Source organism: Hypomesus transpacificus, chromosome 8 (genome assembly GCF_021917145.1).
Source record: "Hypomesus transpacificus isolate Combined female chromosome 8, fHypTra1, whole genome shotgun sequence".
NCBI lineage: Eukaryota > Metazoa > Chordata > Actinopteri > Osmeriformes > Osmeridae > Hypomesus > Hypomesus transpacificus.
The window spans coordinates 4,405,160-4,422,200 of record NC_061067.1 but is presented as its reverse complement, the minus strand read 5'-3'; the positions used below and the strand labels follow the sequence as shown (position 1 = coordinate 4,422,200).

At 42.5% G+C, this 17,041-nt stretch overlaps 1 protein-coding gene across 2 annotated transcripts; it reads right to left on the bottom strand.

The window, feature by feature from the left end:
• Positions 1–12,843: 12,843 nt before the first annotated feature.
• LOC124470480 (inositol monophosphatase 1-like) lies at positions 12,844–16,950 on the bottom strand. Of its 2 annotated transcripts, XM_047024391.1 has the most exons (10): positions 16,573–16,950; positions 16,165–16,289; positions 15,972–16,052; positions 15,533–15,666; positions 15,139–15,243; positions 14,764–14,809; positions 14,533–14,641; positions 14,336–14,444; positions 13,998–14,149; positions 12,844–13,880 (listed from the first exon to the last, which is right to left on the bottom strand). In XM_047024391.1, the coding sequence occupies exons 3-10, from the start codon at positions 16,032–16,034 to the stop codon at positions 13,762–13,764; spliced, it is 837 nt and encodes a 278-aa protein (XP_046880347.1). In that variant the 5' UTR covers positions 16,035–16,052; positions 16,165–16,289; positions 16,573–16,950; the 3' UTR covers positions 12,844–13,761. The 2 variants fall into 2 exon arrangements, with proteins under 2 accessions (XP_046880347.1, XP_046880346.1); XM_047024390.1 differs by lacking the exon at positions 16,165–16,289 and having other exon boundaries at positions 16,573–16,949.
• Positions 16,951–17,041: the final 91 nt, after the last annotated feature.

The window sequence follows — 17,041 nt, the reverse complement described above, 5'->3', positions numbered from 1 at the left end:
CCAGTCCTGAACCCTGGCCAGCAGGGTAGAGGATGGATGATGTCAGGATGGAGAAGAAGAGACCTTAACTTTACTGTAATACGTAAGCCCATACTTGGCCAAGAAGACACACTGCTCTCTGTTGTTGTTTTTCACACACACATCCACATCCACTTGTGTGCATGCTCTCACACATCTGTTACAGTGCAAAGCATGAGCACTATGAAGGTAGGCCACAGTGGAGTTTTGGACAGCAAGGAGAGAGAAAGAGAGAGAGAGAGGGGGAGAGAGAGAGGGGGGAGAGAGAGAGAGAGAGAGAGAGAGAGAGAGAGAGAGAGAGAGAGAGAGAGAGAGAGAGAGAGAGAGAGAGAGAGAGAGAGAAAGAGAGAGAGATGGAAAGAAGGAAGGGGGGTCATGATCAAGGTGACTTGGGCATGATGTACAGCCAGAGGGCTCCTCCTTTCCTCCTATGAATCATTCTACATATTTTATGTGGATCTGTCTCTCGGCGTCAGCCCACGGTCCCGTGACCTGGATGGGGAGCCGAACCCCTTCACCCACACCCTTGTTTCACTGCTCATGTCAAGCTGCAGTGTCAGTCATGCATACAGACTGGTTGCTTAAGTGGCTTTGACTTGTGCCACATCAACTCATTAATATTAAAATGCCCAAAGGAGTAGACATGTTGGTATGAACCCAGATATGTCTCCCTGTGGCAGAACATACTCCCCATCAATGCCGCTTCCAGAAACGCATGGTGGCCCATCGGGTCACTTAAGTAGCTAGCCCCATGGTGAAGGCTGTAGTCAACAGGATGTCTCTTCAGTCAGTTCATCATGCAAAAAACATGTGTTTAACATCTTGTTAGTATGAAGAAGGTGTTGGGGGGGGGGGGGTCACATTCCATGCTTCATCAAATGCATCAATGAGCTGTGTTATTTATGTTAAAAAGAAAACGGCACCAATTCTTCCGATTTTGCTAATAACTAACTTCCTGTTTCGTGCGGGGATGTTTGCCCAGATCCATTCATAAATGTCATCAGGATCGTCTTGTTGAGGGATTTGGGGATTTCTCCTCATCCGCTCTGCAGAAAATCCACAAAATCCTCATCTGATGAAAGTCTGTGGGGATTTGTGTGCCCAGCTGAAATAGACCATGTTTCAGGCACAGGAAAGGCCTGTTTGTTCTCTTCGCTCAGTACCAGCACTGTCCTGTTGGGTTTAACATCTACAGGAACCCCTGAGGAAATCTAATTAACATAGAAGTGAATACTTGATCATGTTTCGCAAGTTTTTGAAGACGAGATTTGTCTCTTGTTAGATGCTCGTCTCAGACATGACCTCATCTACCTCATCACAAAAACACATGGCAATTTCCTACTATAAACATTGTTCATTGCAATGACTCAAGGCTTAGCGAGCACACAAGATGAACTTCAGTGTTAGATAAAGATGTGAATATTGTTCATTGCAATGACTCAACGCTTAGCTAGCATGAACTTTGGTGGTAGATGAAGATCTGATCTGAACTGAGAAAGGGCTCAGATGTTTTGGATGAAACACCAAAATGTAATGGAATTGCAGTAAAAATCTACTCAGTTTCCAAGGACTGAATTGATTCCTCTTTCTAATAAAAACACAACAGATATGAATTTGACCAAGTTTTGAAGGACAGGTACAGCAAGTTTGGAGGCTGGCACAAACAATAGCAACAATATCTGCATGGTTCTGCTTTTGAACTTTGCTCTGTATTCCAAATCCATTTTGGTTTATATAAAAGCTCTGTTTTTCTCCTGCTTAGCCTGCAGTGAGGCTTGTGGAAGTCAACGGATAGCCTCAGAACATGCTGTGACATTTTATTACGTTATTTACGGGTGAGGACTCATGGCAGTCATTCACAGATATATGTTATGTGCTGTGTCCATTAATTACATCCAGTAGACTGGTGCCTGGGTGATTAAATTTGATTACTCAGAGTGGCTATTGATTTATTCTCTCGGGGGATGGCAGCAGATGTCTAATAATTGCAGTTACATTGGTCCCAAAGTTATAGTAACACGACTTAACAACAACTCACATGCACACACAAACTCATATGCACAAAAACACACACAGGCACGAATACTCTGTCTTTTTCTTTCTTTCTTTCTTTCTTTCTTTCTTTCTTTCTTTCTTTCTTTCTTTCTTTCCCCTCTGCTCTCCCCCACTCTTTTTCTCTACTCTAACCCTGTCTCTCTCTTCGTCTTTTTCTGCAATCCCCCCTCCCCCCTCTATCTTGCTTCAGTTCTCCCTTCCTCCCCCTTTCTCTCTCTCTCTATCTCTCTCTCTTTCCCTCCACTTCTGTCCGCTGGCCAGGGCTGTGCTGCTGAGAAAAATTACCCACAATGCCAGAGGACGTATGAGTCAAATGTGTCATGAATGGTGCCGGTGGTGCTGGTGGTGGGGTGAGGGTAGCACGCTGCCCTGAAACCAGAGCACAGGATCGTGCCCAAAACCTAGTGAGTGCATCCTCCATCTAGACAGCACTCAGCTGGCAGCTGCATGCATGGTTGCTTAGTTCAAGGTAGACTGTACTCTCTGGACAGGGGAGTCAATAACACACAACTATAAGTGAATTCATCAACTTTTATACCACGCCATTTTTTTTTTCTTCTCTCTTTTCCTTTTTTTCCCTGCCGTCTTCTTCTTTAATCACTTTGAAAATTAGGCTGATTAACACTGTGTGGAAGGAGCCGCGCGGCGCCACGTCTCCCTGTACGCAGCGCATTCTTTGATGTTGTTGTTTTCCTGCACTGTACCTCCCCCGTCATTTCAATATCACAGGGAGAGGGGGCTCCTGAGCGGCCACTCGCTGAGCCTTTGTTGCTGTGATTAAAGCAGGTGTCGCGCAGGGTTGTGTGTGTTAATGACAGTTTGCATTTAAAAAGCTGTCACTCGCCTGTCAAAGGGGAGGGAAGATGGGAAAGTGTTGGTTTCCGGGGGCTCTCCGAAGTACTCGCGATGCATCTCCTTTACATAAGCTTAACCTAGCTGTGCAAATTAGCAGTGGGGAAAGTAGATCTGTTTTGTGGAAGGCTTCCTCCTCCGAGGCCAGGGCCAGGAGAGAGCTTGTCTTCCGAGAACAGGTGAGAGGAAGTTAACTCAGTAAATAAAGTATGTTGGTTATGCTGGCGTTTATTTCCTCCTGTGATGTAAATGTAGGAATTCATTATTTAAGAATGTTGATGTGAGATTCGAGACAGAGCGTATTTCAGCTCTTGATGGCACATGCTGTTGCATAGGAAATCTAAAGAGTGATATGATGATTTACATGTCCAAACCCAGTCAGATAAACAAAGGTCTAATCTCTGTGTTAAAAAAAGAAGGAGGTTGCTTAGAGACACGTTTAATCTTAAACCTTCAGGAACAAAAAAAGGTCCATACTGATTGTGTTCAGATCTGAAAGAAACATTTAAACAGCACCTTATGCTAACCGCTGTCGGTAAATCAGGCGGGAAACTACAGGCCAATTGGTTTCAACCAGTGTTTTATGACCACTGGCGGATCTCCCTCTCACTGTAATTGGTTCTACCAAAGACCAGGGGCGTTGTTAGACATAAAGCCCTACTAGGGCACAGGCCCCTATTCATATCCGTTTTTTTCTTCCAAACTTGCTGCGCACAATGCACTACTAGCTAGGCTCTATAAACTCCCCTTGCTTAACCCTCTATACAATAGTTCAGGGACGCAAGTTTGATAACAGCTTTGGCAGGGACATCAATAGTTAATGCGAGTGAGCATTTCTTTCTTATTCATTTGAGTGCAAATACTGTTTTTTGACCTTAATGTTATATTGTTTTTACGTTGTAGTCAAAATAAGATGATCGGTTGGCCTATGTAGAAACTTTCTTTAGTTTTGTAAGGTTTTCTTAACCTTCCTCAATTCTGACTAGTTTTCCGAGACTTCTGTGTGCGTGCTGCAGTGACTATTTGGCAAGCTCAGAAGAGCATGCTGACATGGATTTCTGCGGGCATCGCTTTGTGTTTTAGGTTAAAATTATTTGATTCAAAGGTTGCCGGGATTATCAATCTAAAAAAATGCACTGACTCATTAAGTAAATTGTTAAAAGTCAAACATTTGATTTTACTGGGGCACAGAAGATTTATACTGGGGCACGTGCCCCAGTAAAAAGGATCTAACGACGCCCCTGCCAAAGACCTAAGGCTCTGGAGTTTGACATGCTATCAGACCGATTAGCATTCTACGGTTAGAGTTTATTTTTTGTGTTCATTTTTTATTATTTGTGTAACCGGTGTGAATCGGTGAAACTCACTCCTCAGGTATGTAACAGGCCACCCGCATCAACAAATAGCTAGCTTTTCTTTGGCGTAGCTGGTAATGGTTGCGCTTGGCAGTCAGTGGTGGCGTGTTTGAGACCAGGCAGGGACGAAACAAATGGTCCATAAAGCCTTCAGGACTGAGCAAGACCACGTCTGTTACACCCCCGTTACATTTGCTTTTTTCTCTAACATTTGGCCCCATCCTAGTTCCCATGTTTCTTTAAGCGCTGAACCCACAGTCCTTGATACCCTTGAGGATATGAATTCATGGTTCAAGTTGGTGGTTAGTCTGAAGATAGAAGTCGTTTTATTTATTCCAGTTTAGCATTTGATCGAATTACGTCCTTTAGTTTTATACACTGGTGGCAACTGGGTGCGGAATGTGGTAATTGACTTTGGAATTAAGTCACATTAGTCTTGTTAGTGTGTAGGTGTGTGTGTGTGTACATGTGTTTGTGTTATTGGTTAAAGAGATAGCAAGAGAGGTAGAAACTCATGAACACCCATGGCTTTAAAAATCTATGTCTGACTAATAGTTTTCATTCTCATTTTATAGAAGTACATAAAATATCTGTCTTTTCTTATTCCTTTCATAATTCAAATATGCATCCACCCCAAAATGAATTCTATTGTTTTTATCGGTAAACAACCTGAATTTCTCATTACACTCAACTATTGATTTTACCCATCCTGAGAGATGGTAGATTAGTGGTCAACTTTCAACACCTCGATCAATATTCATCTGCCTAATTAGGTATTAGCAACAGGAAAGTGGACTAACCTGCCACACAAACAAACAAAGTCTAAAAGTATCCAGCTGCTAAGCTGCCAAGCTTTTGTCCATTATCAACCATTGTTGTCTCGCTCTTTATGCAAATGAGGGTATTGGACTTGTTTGCTTGCAATGTAAATCAAGGTTGGTGCACTTCAATCTGTTTTTCTTTCACCCCACAAATGTCCGACAACCGATACAGGAACAAGGACAGTCTGAGGACACTGCCAGCTCATGAACATCCTAGTCCGAGTCAGATGGCTGAGCGGTTTGGGCATCGGGCTATTACTCAGAAGGTTGATGGTTCGATTTGTATTCAAATCTAGAATGAAACCCCATACCTTTGACTAACAAAGCATTTCACTTTCACCATTGTTTCATCTTTCATGTTTCTTTACCGTTAATTTCGTAATCTATTCCTTTGAAAGTTTTTTTTTTTCTTTTGTCCAATTTAACTTTTTCTTAAGCACTTTGAATAGCCATTGTGAAATGTGCTTTACAAATAAACTTACCTCGTCTATGTAGTTGCCAAGCGAAGGTTTAGATGACCTTGTTTAGGTATAGAAAGAAGTAAATGCAAGTTTCATTTTGCTTCTTTGAAGCAGAAATGACTGGCTTCCATTGAATACTTTTATCATAATTAAAGACCTTGATTCCCTAAAATGAACAGACTTTCCCAACTAATAGGGTGAATTTGGGTTATCTGGGACATGTTTTGCATGCATTTTCTCATCGGAGCTTCCGGTGCCCTGACCCTTTCTGTAACACCAAACCAACCACGTTTTGTGATTTCATTCACATAACACATGAGCGAAGCAGGTTCAGGCATGGCACTTGGGCAGCGCGCGTCATGTCACCCATCGCCGTGTTCTTATCCCATAGGCTTAGCTTGATAGGCGGCGCTATAAAGTCGTCACATGCACGCACACACATCCTTGTTTACCTTTGTGTTCTGCACTGCTGCCACCCACCACCGTCCCCTTCTCTGCCAATGTTAAACCATTTGTAATGTGTACGAATAAATGGTGAAATCAATCACGTGAGTGTCTTGACTGAACCATGCTAAACCTAGGGGTAAAAGTTCTGTGGACTACACATTGTCATAGCAGGGAAGAAAACGCTCTGGAGTTTAGGTGTCCCAGATTACCCAAATTCACCCTATCTTTATTTGGAGACATTAAGCATTCTGTTGGTGCTCCTGGCATTTGCTTTTAATTGATTGTCTCTCATAGGCTGAATGCCATGCGCCTTGAGCCCACACTATTTATGTGTATTCTCACCTGCTTCCCTATCCAATCGGAAAAGATGCAAGACAAGCAAAGAATTCAGTAGCTTTGTACTCAGGCTCTGTAATTGAAATGAACGCTCCATTTCAAAACAGAGCCGGCTGGAAAATCTACAGACACAATTTGTGAAAAAATATATTTATCCACCCTTGACCTCAACTACAACTAGCAATCAAGTCAAGACAGACATTTTGAGTAAATCCTAGGTAAAAAAAAAGTCTGGTTTATGAAGAAATGATAAATAAACCCACATACAATGCTATAAACAAGAATACAGGAGGATTTTATGAACCGGATGTATATTGGGGGGGGGGGGGTGCACAGTGGACAGATATTGGACAGTGACCATGTTGGTATAAAAATTCTGACATTTATCCCATAAGTCCTGTCTAATTGCAGCAAGCCAGCATCAAAAACACCTCAGAGACTGTCTCTCCCCCCCCCCCCCCTTCACCCAGGTGAGGTACACTACAGGGGGCTCACAGTGGGCTTGGGGTTGAAGCTTACACAGGCGTGTCTGCACCCGTCCTCTCTCCCTCCACCAGTTCATCCCGTTCTCAGAGGACCACTGGTAAACACTGCTTGTCCAACCCCGGGGCCAATTAGCCTCCAAGATCAGCCTAGCGCACTCTGTATTGGAAAGGGAGGGGGACTTAACTCAAGGAGCGTTCTCTTGAAAAGTTCAGCTTGCCCTAATCATTGGGAGAACAACCATCCCAAGGGTGCCATTCCAGCTTTCAGAAAAAATTCAAGGGGAGTTTTATCACAGTTTGTTTAAAGGGCGGTCTACAAATTCATACAAGCAATTTATCTAATAACTCTGGAATATGATCTGAACCCTAACAAGCAGTGCCTGTGGAGAACAAACTAATAGAGAGTTTGTTAGGTTGACCTCATGGCTGCTCCTCCCACAGACGTGGGGCCTTCATAGCTGTGAATGTTCTCTTGTTATTTTTGTTATATTGTTTTTATTGAATTTGATCCGTGTTTATGTTTTTTAAATGTGTTCTGCATTGCACCTCATAAACTCTTGTGAGTACCACAACTTTGAGGGAAAGAGTTGAAGAGGATAGGGTGTGAATCACATTATTTCTAATTAGAATTTACAGGGCTTGCTGTGTATCCAAGCAACCAAAGCTTGGCACAAAGTCAGACTGGTTCTCTGAGGCTGTCTCTCTCCAGCACCGGTCCGGCCAGTGGCCATAGGCAGGTCTGCTTCCTGTCACTTATACCCTCTGGGCTATGCTTCCAATTAATAGCATAAACAGATCTATGAGTATGTGTATGTGTTCCTTGGTGTGTGCGTGTGTGTGTGTGACGAGATTGTCATTTCAAGTTGAAACCATGTTTTCACTGGCTTTTTGGCCAGCACCCCAGCCCGATCATGGACAAAAACAGAAATATTTAATTAAAGTCACCAACATTGATTGTCAGGTAATGCTTTTTTGTTTCTGTTGTTTGCTCTTTGTGTAAAGTCAAAGTAAAGTTGAAAAGGAGTCTTCCTAATCACCTCGAAACAGCACATCATCTGAGACTGGAACAGAGTGCTGAAAAACAACCCTGCTGTGCTTGTTTGCTGGCGGTGGAGTGGACATGCTCTGGCAGACAGGATCGGTTGTGAGGATGGACTTAGGAAGCGCTGCCTATTTACCAGGTGAGCAACCTGCCCATCCCTAAATCCCACGGCGGCAGTATCCATTAGGGGATCTATGAGAAGAAGAAGCAGAAGTGGTCCCCTGGAGGACGCCCCAATGCACAATCACCCACATGCCCTCTACACACGAGATACTGGGGAAGTCACACTTTGCGCTATTATAAAGTTATTGACCATCTGTATAAGCATCCATTTTAACTTGAGTGAGGAATGACTGATCGTTTGAGGTTAAAGCACACCGAGTCCTGATTACTGATGCAGTAAGTTACTGTTTTAACTCACTCTGAATTTCTGCCACTGCGACAGCGGCCATTTTTATTCTCACCCACATTTGTTGAGCCTCTGTTATGAGCCTCTGTTCTGAGTCCACACTGAGGAAGTAGACTGACTTTGTAAGATGATTTGCACGTGAAATACACCAATGACTACTTTGGAAAAAGTCCCAAACAAGCAAATGTGTGCATTGGGATGAGCAGATTATGCAAATTAAGGGGTGCTTTGCTTCCAACCCCTGGGCAGCCCTATCGGCCGGTTGTGGCCAGTCCCCATGTGTAACAGCCCCCTCTGGTGTGTGTCCACCCAGGGCTGGGGAGAACAGGTTGTTTCAACACACTGTGGAATAGGAAAACAATGACATGGTCTAGCTAGCCCATGGGCTCATAGGCCTCCCACACACAACCTGAGTTGATGGCTGACTTCTTTACGTCAGGAGAATTCATCGCTGACAGAGATGAGAGCAAACACCTTTTGGCATGATGGATGTGTATTAGCATAATGTCAGTCTAGGTATTGTGTGTACTACTGTTTGCTCGAGATAAGTTAAAGACATATTTTAAACACACTGTACTCAGCACAATGTGTCAGTCTGGGATACACGTCTCTACCGCATGCAGATCTCTCTTGTTGTAAGAGCCAAGGGTGCTTTGTATCTTCCCAGCGATAGTGAAAGCTGTCATCCAGCACTGGTGGACTCCATTCTGGATGTAAACATAAACAATTGTGCATACATTTAATGAAAACCCAGCTGTTATCTATGTAATGGTAGAACCAAAATATGGTAAACTGGTGTACCATACTCATGAGTACTGTACAGGACTAGGTTCTGGATGTCTTGAACCAAGGCCGTAGCCATGGAGTCAACATTGGGGGGGACGAATATTTTTTTTAATGATAATTTCGGACAGCGTGTATGGTTGCTTGTCGTAGCGTAGCACATTTATATTTTTATATCAATATATTGGGGGGGACATTTTGACCAGATTTGAATATTGGGGGGGATGTGTCTCCCCCAATATGTATTAAGATTATGGCCTTGCCCTGAACAATCACAAAGCATTATTTTAATGTTTAAAAAAAGGTTGGGTTCTTGTGTTTATTGAAATATGATATGATGTACCTACTGTATCTAAAAACCTACTGTATCTTAACTCTGTGGTAATCAGAATTAATATATTATAGTTTTAATCAAATGTAAAAACAAAATAGCAAATTCAGGGTGATCGTAAATAATTAGATCAACTATTAGGAAAAAAAATTCTGATTAGATGAGGTAGGCCTACTTCCCTACAGAATGTGATCTGTCCGCTACCAGTCTCAAAGCCTTGTAGACAGCCTGGGCTGCTTATTACTAACGCCCCCACCGGCACCGGCAAATGTATTGATTCCTCATCCTCACATTTCAGACAGCTTGAATGACGCAGTGATCGATGGAGATAGGGCATCACGTTAGAGCGTCGATAACGTTGGCCTACCCATGCCTTCCGATAGCAGCATAGCAACCTCTGTTGTGGTGTGTGGTGCACCTTCAGCTGACGCTACACACAGCTTTGATGCTAGTATGCCAGGTATCGGTCCCTAATGAATTGGACAGCTCGGGTTTGTGAGATTGCGGGTGGGGGACAGTCGATGAAAGGGGAGGGAAAGTTCAACCGTGTAAAAAAATGTGTTCTCTCGGAACAGAAAGAGGGGGGGGAAAAGTCACAGGTCCAATAAAGATAATTAAATCTTGGGTTTAAAAAGCGGAATCGCAGCGTTTGTTTAAATGGGTCGATGGAACCGGACTGACAAGACAAAGGAGACTGATTCATCAACGTTCTCGCAAAATGGACCACTTAGGCAAACATAGGCAAACAAGACATGCATTAGCTTGTCACAGACATCTCATAGCAACAAAGGGAGTTAACATATTCTTATGCGGGTAGGATCACTAACATAGTGATATTTGGATTTGGTGTCTGAGTGATTCAGTCAGGTTTAGCGTAGTAAAAGCATACAAATATGAATAGGAAATAACACATTTCAACAAGTAAGAAAACTATTGAAGTTGATCAATAGTGGCTTTATTGATTGTTTACTCACACTCAGGGACAGTTATATTGATCAAGTCCTTGCATGAATCAGCCTGTAACTAATATGTATCTGCTCAGCTTTCAGAGAAAACAAACAGCAAAACAACTGGGACTTCAAGCCCAAAGTCAGCATGGCTGGCGGCCAGGACAAGCTCATTTATTTGGCTTGGTCTCAGATAGGCTAGTACTTTGCATTTAGACACTGGCCAAAGTCGGAAGAAACTAACAAGACACAAAAAAGTTAAAAAGCTACAGGGTTTGCCTGGGTTCAAGTCACTGTGCTGCCCTGTAAGCCCTATGATAAGCTCCCAAATGTACTGCATGGGAACCGGGTTGATCTAGGCAGAGCACAGTATGTACACAGTGGATCTCAGGGGCCCTGGCGGGATGCTGAGTAGCAGCACTGATGATAATGGATAATGATAACAAGAATAACATCGTTAATTGGCTCTCACACATCCCCTTGATTATTGGGGAGCTATGTTTACACTGCTGGAGTACAGTAGGCCCACTAGGACTTGCAGCTACCTCAGTCAGCTTTAGTTCTGGGTCCACTGAACCAGAAAGTTGGACTCTGCACATTTTCTTGGACTTCTCTGTTGCTTGGCGTAGAGTCGGAATGCCTGTTTTTAGTATTTTTTCTCCCCCCTCCTCCCCTGCCTTCTCTCCTTTTTTCCTCATCTCCCATTTTGTTATTTTGATTCAGGCACTGTTGTTGCTGCTCCTCTTGATGGAGGTCCCTGATCCTTCAATTGCTTATCTGAGATTTACTCACATGTGGATATTGTCTTTATTATGTAGTCAATGGTAAACCATGCTCAATGAACAATTACCACTCCCATCAACACTCAGGTGCTCCATATAATACAAATTACCCAACTCAATTGCCTTAATCAAAAAATATACCTTTCGACTAAAAAAGCAATTTCCATTTTGACTGGGAATAAAGCACCTGCACCTGATTATAGCAGATACCTGGCTAAGTCTCTTGATGGTGTGGATGAGCAGAGAGTTGCAGGATGAGGAATGGCCTCTGATCAGAGTAACTGGATGTGTCATCGAAAAGACATGCAACATCTTTGTTGCAACATCACAGACTTCATCTACACTACAGAGAGATGCCGACAAGTGGAAGATGTGTTCATACTTGAAAAGCAAATATTTCAAAGCGTTCATCGACATCACACAGTGTGTCGGATTAAAATCAAATATCTGCGTCCAGGATAGTTTTCGAAAAACGTTTGAGCAGGAAAAATGTGTGAGTCTCCTGTTGTGAGTAATGTAACTTGATAATACCACCCCTTCTCCCTTTCACTCTGACTCTCAGTCTGTTCTCCCTTCCTTTCCCTCTCTCATTTTCTCTCACTCCATACCTCTGTCTTTCTTTCTTTCTGTATCAAGTGTTTTTAGAACGTCTCAATAACGAGCATCAAAAGTATTTCTCTCCGTCACTTTCCTTATTAACAACGATCAGTCAGCTATACAAAACTTCAGAGGGCTCAAATGCCATTTAACCGCAATGAAAAAGACTCCAACTAATAATAACTCGATGATAATGGTTAAAATTTACATTCTTAAACGGCCTGCAAACTCACTGATTAGAGCCATACTTCTCCTGGCAAAGATCAACTTTAAGTGATATACTACTGCCCTCTTGTGGAAAAGTAGGAATCTCACTGCAGCATAACATCATTTCTGCACTGCTCACTGTGTGTTTTATGTTTCAAATCCAAATCAGCTCACAATAAAGCTAATCATCAGACCATAACTTATATCTATTTTCTCCTATGACACACTACATATAATAATTTAATATTAGAATAAGGGGGAACACGTTTCCTTTCATGTGTTTACACAGACGATTGCACATTGATAACCTGAAGAAGAACAAAATAATTGATTAGACTCTCAAAACCCATTAAATGATCATGCCTGTATGATAAGGATTTCTGGAGTACTTCTTTTGTAGCTCACATAGAAACACACACAACAACTTGTGTACACACACAAATACCATATCTTAGCTAGGTTCTAATCATCGATATTCTCTTAAGCCTGGCTCTGTTGATTGACAAGATGTGAATACAACTATAGAAAGTTGTGTAGTGTCATTTATCTTTAATGATATATCGTCATTGAATATTGCTGAATTGGACAGGAATAATTTGATCAAACAACTGGAATAATTCTCACCATATGTTCATATTTAGGTTGTATGTTTTATTGAGGAGGAAATCCACATCTGCAGTATGCGTTTGACTAATAAAATAATTTTGGACTTGTAGAGCAAGTATGCCGCCTTCACATTTGATACAGCAGCAACAGTGGCATTAGTTCCTTTTTGTACTTGGGCTTAAGAGCGTGTTTACAGACGTGAGATGCAGTGACTCATGGGGGACAGAGGGAAACATATTGAATCATTGTTTCAGTTTCCTGAGAACAGAGAAGAAAGCAGGGATGGTAGGAATCAGACAAAGAGATGCATTTTGACATTCCAGTGCCAGTCTCGCCCACCTTGCGTAACTTTATTGCGTAAACATCCACACTTGTTTCAACACTTTAACACTCCTCTCTCCTCCCTCCCACCACCACAACAGAATCACACCCCTGTAAATGGCAGCAAAGTTGGTTAAAAAAAAACATCAATATGCTTTAAAATAGAAGACAACAAATACAAAATGTGATGTTTTTCCTAATATTCAAACACCAAATGTACATCAGATGACTCATTGAAATAATATACCATGGTTATTACACATCGTTATTTACAGAATACTCCTCTATATTTCTTTCATTCAAACCATAGTTTTTTACAAGGTAAGGAAGCTACTGTTAAATACCAATATTATCGGTCTGAAAAACTAAAATGGCTTTCTGAATTTTCATGTTACTTTAATTTCCTGCAAACACAAAAGCAATTGGCTGCAATAAGTTAAGAATATACTTCACTCTATACACATCCTACACAGGTATGCAGAGTGAGAAAAAACCAATTTCAATACTAAAATATTGATTTAAGAGTGTATTTCCAGAGCCCCAGGAGTAGAGATTTGCAAGGATGGCTTTATTTCACTGATATCTTGTTGAAGTACAGTATGTAGTTGTACATAGCTCTACAGGATAGAGGTGATTTTGTCACCTCTGATATCACTGACAGACAAAAGAATTACTAAGAAAAAGCCCAAGAACGTATAAATAACAAGTCAAAGCCCTGGAGTAGCCGACTAGGAGGTACAGCTGATAAATGAACTGTAACAATCTGAAAACACTGACATGTTCCCACAAGTCCACGAGGCATCTAACAAGAGGTCAATATCACAACTTTAAGTCATGCAGAACTTGAATCCGGAACTGCCAATCACAAACAGTGTAAACATACATATTCTGTGTATGTATGTGTCTCTAGTCCTCCAAGTCATCCCGTCCACAGGGGAACACAGTAACTTTAGAGGCGATGTGTTCTGCGATGGTCCTGCTGCTAGCGATGATCAGCCTCCTGGACATCAGGTCAAACTGTCCTCCTGTAGACACACAGGCCACAGAGAGATCCTCATGAAAACAGCTACTCAACTGAGGAGACATTTAGGTGAGGTATTGAGTTTAAGTGAATCGTAAATTGAATCAAAGTGACTCCTCACCTGAGATGTCCATGATGACTCCGCCTGACTCTCTGATGATGGCGGCGCCGGCTGCCATGTCCCAGCAGTGGATGCCCATGTGGTAGTAGGCGTCCGCCGCGCCGCACGCAACCAGACACATGTTTACCGCCGCGCTGCCCGGTGAACGAATCCTAGGATTTTATTAATCAATTGATTTATTGGTCGATGGGTTGACTGATTGAAAGATCATGCAGAAAGAGATCGTGGCAGCCCACAAATTGACACAAACTCCCCCAAAACAAAAAATTAAGTTTAACAACACGTTCAATGAATGAATTATGATACAGGTCCCAGGTGTGCAGCTCTGCCCTGCTTACCCATGGACAGGAATGGACAGGATGGTGTTGATGTTGGCCATCATTGTTTTGAAGTGCTCAGGGTCCTTCTTGAAACCCATCTCCGTGAGCACCAAGGACTTAGTGATGTCTACACAAGAAAGGAAAGCAGTCAACTTACTTACACAACACCTCAGTTACACATGTATTTTTCTTTAAAGGACTGCTGTACACCCTACCTTCCTGCCCAGACACCTTGATGGGGACTCCATCACAGAATGCTCCATTCCCTTTCCGAGCAGTGTACATCTTATCCTCTATGCAGCTGTAAATGATACCAAACTCTATCTGAATTCCACCAAAACAAAAACAGCCTGGAGTCAAAGACTTAAACAGTTTTACCAAGGGGTGACTTTTAGAAGTAGTCAATGGAGACTGATGTCCTCACACATGATAAATGCTTAACATACCTCTTTCTTCACAGCAAAGCCAATTGACACAGACACAAAAGGGAACCTGAGAAACACAAGAAGGGGAACACAAAGTTGGAAGATGGAATAGAATAAAACGAAATGGAATAGATTGTATCCTCCACAGAGAATTTACAGTCAAGAAGTTGGAGGGTGGTAGGCTACAACTCCTTAAGGATCTGGGCAGCGGCAGAATCCATTTCTATTAGCGGCTCCTCTTCCTCCCAGGCCGAGGGGTCAGCTCTAAGGGGAGCTTCATTAAAGATAGCCACACCGCTGTGCTGCTAATGCCCACATGAACACACTGAAAAGCCCCAGATAGTGATGAGGGTACTCAATGTCCAAGGCTTAACCAGTCATAACACCCCCCTCCACCTGTGTACAAAGTTGGTAGTTCCATCGATAGGGTCGATGATCCAGGTGGGGTTGTCTGTCAGGATGCTGGGGTCACCAGCGGCTACTGACTCCTCCCCTATGAAACTGGAGGAAGAAGGAGAGGAGGGGAAGTGCATCAGAGACCAAATACACCTTAGGCAGACATACAGGGGAGAGGGTTACCTTTTTAAAACATCTGTTTCTGTCTAAAAATGTATGTTTGTATGCTTATGATGATGAATGCTCAACTACTAAGTAATACATCATTAGTAATCACTCCCACCTCACCCTTACCCCAATTCAAAATGTAAGAAACACAGGAAGAACAATGAGTGACCATTTTCTACTGTGGTGTTTCTAGTGTTGCTGAAGTGGGGGGGGGGGTCTGGGATACCTGTGTGTGGGATATTTCTCCTTGATGGAGGAGATGATGAGCTGCTCCACCTTCTGGTCCGTCTCAGTCACCAGATCCACCGGAGAGCTCTTCTGCATGATGGCTATGTCCTTCTGGAGCGCTGCACGGATCATCTGACAAGCCGCAAAGTCAAGGAAATAGTGGCATCAGCCTGTAGGTTAGTCTTGGAAAGGTGTTGCTCAGATTAATGGAAATCCTACAATTTGACTAATGCAGTCTATGCAAGCTACGTTGCTGATTAAATGGAGGTATCTGTAATACAGACGCATCATTTAGATTCCATCTAGCTAGCTATAGGCTTCAACTCAATCTTCACCCTTTAAAGGGTGAAAGAAACATGTTGGAGTAACACGGTGGATGTACTGTGTGAGTCTTGTCTCAGTAGTATTTCAGTGTCCCAGACCTGAAACGAACTAACCTTCCCCGCTTCTTTGGTCACCTCCAAACAGTGGTCCATGCACTCCTTCCACTCGTCAGCCATGGTGACAGAAATCGTAACCTGAAGTCACACAATTAACAACTGAGTATATGTCTAGACTAGCGCACACATAACAAATATTGTCAATTGAACTGAACGAGTTAACGTGATAGATACGATACTGGTGACATACATTCTCTAGTACTATTCTGGAGTTTAGAGTGACAGACGTTGCCACGCTCCATCATAACAAGGTGTCGGCAGCCACTCGCTGGGTTCGAACGCTCGACCTCTGATTTGCCAAGCGCGACCTACCAACTACGCCAAAGAAAAGATAGCTGGTCGTTGACGCGGGTGGATTATCACATACCTGAGGAGTGAGTTTCACGGTTTTCACACCGTTACATTAGCCTACAGCAGAGCAAGCTAACCAGCTATAGTAGCCATATAGACTAAATACCACTAATACCTCTGATACTGCTAATATACTTTGCAAGATAGACATGATTCTACATGCACATCACACTTCCGTTCAACAAAGCTAAGTTATAACAGTAAGTGACAACGATTGTTAAAATTGCAATAATTCAAGACAACTTACTTCACTTTATGTAAATGACTACTGTGCGTTGGGGCAGGCTTGGCGTGAGTATAACGAATAGATTATTGGTCCACCGACGTCGGTGACATGACAAGCGAATGTATCATTGGTTAAAATGTGATAAAACGTATAAACAAGCTCCACCTACCACCAGGAAGCTGTTACTGTAAAAATAATAATTCAAAAGATCTCTCGCCACGAGATATTTGGAACATAGGACACACTAGGCTACAGGTAGCCTATTATTTGAGTCCCGAAATCCCAACTACACTATTACTAAAATTTTGCAATAAACTGAGATTGAAATTAAGAGAATACATTTTCAGCGTTCGCTAAAAAACTACGTTACGAACGCGTTATTTTTATATCAGTGTTCTTACCGGCATGTGTTACATAATTACGCAAAAAATGACCGGCATGTGTGAAATAATTACGCCCCCCAAACATTGTAACAGGGTGTGTAGTGTGT

Excerpts from the sequence above, each read along its gene's own strand:
- LOC124470480 (XM_047024391.1), bottom strand. The coding sequence starts at position 16,034 with ATGGCTGACGAGTGGAAGGAGTGCATGGACCACTGTTTGGAGGTGACC. Across the intron at positions 14,642-14,763 it reads GCTTTGCTGTGAAGAAAGAG|ATAGAGTTTGGTATCATTTA; the intron begins GTATGTTAAGCA and ends GGTGGAATTCAG. Across the intron at positions 14,150-14,335 it reads CTGTCCATTCCTGTCCATGG|GATTCGTTCACCGGGCAGCG; the intron begins GTAAGCAGGGCA and ends ATAAAATCCTAG.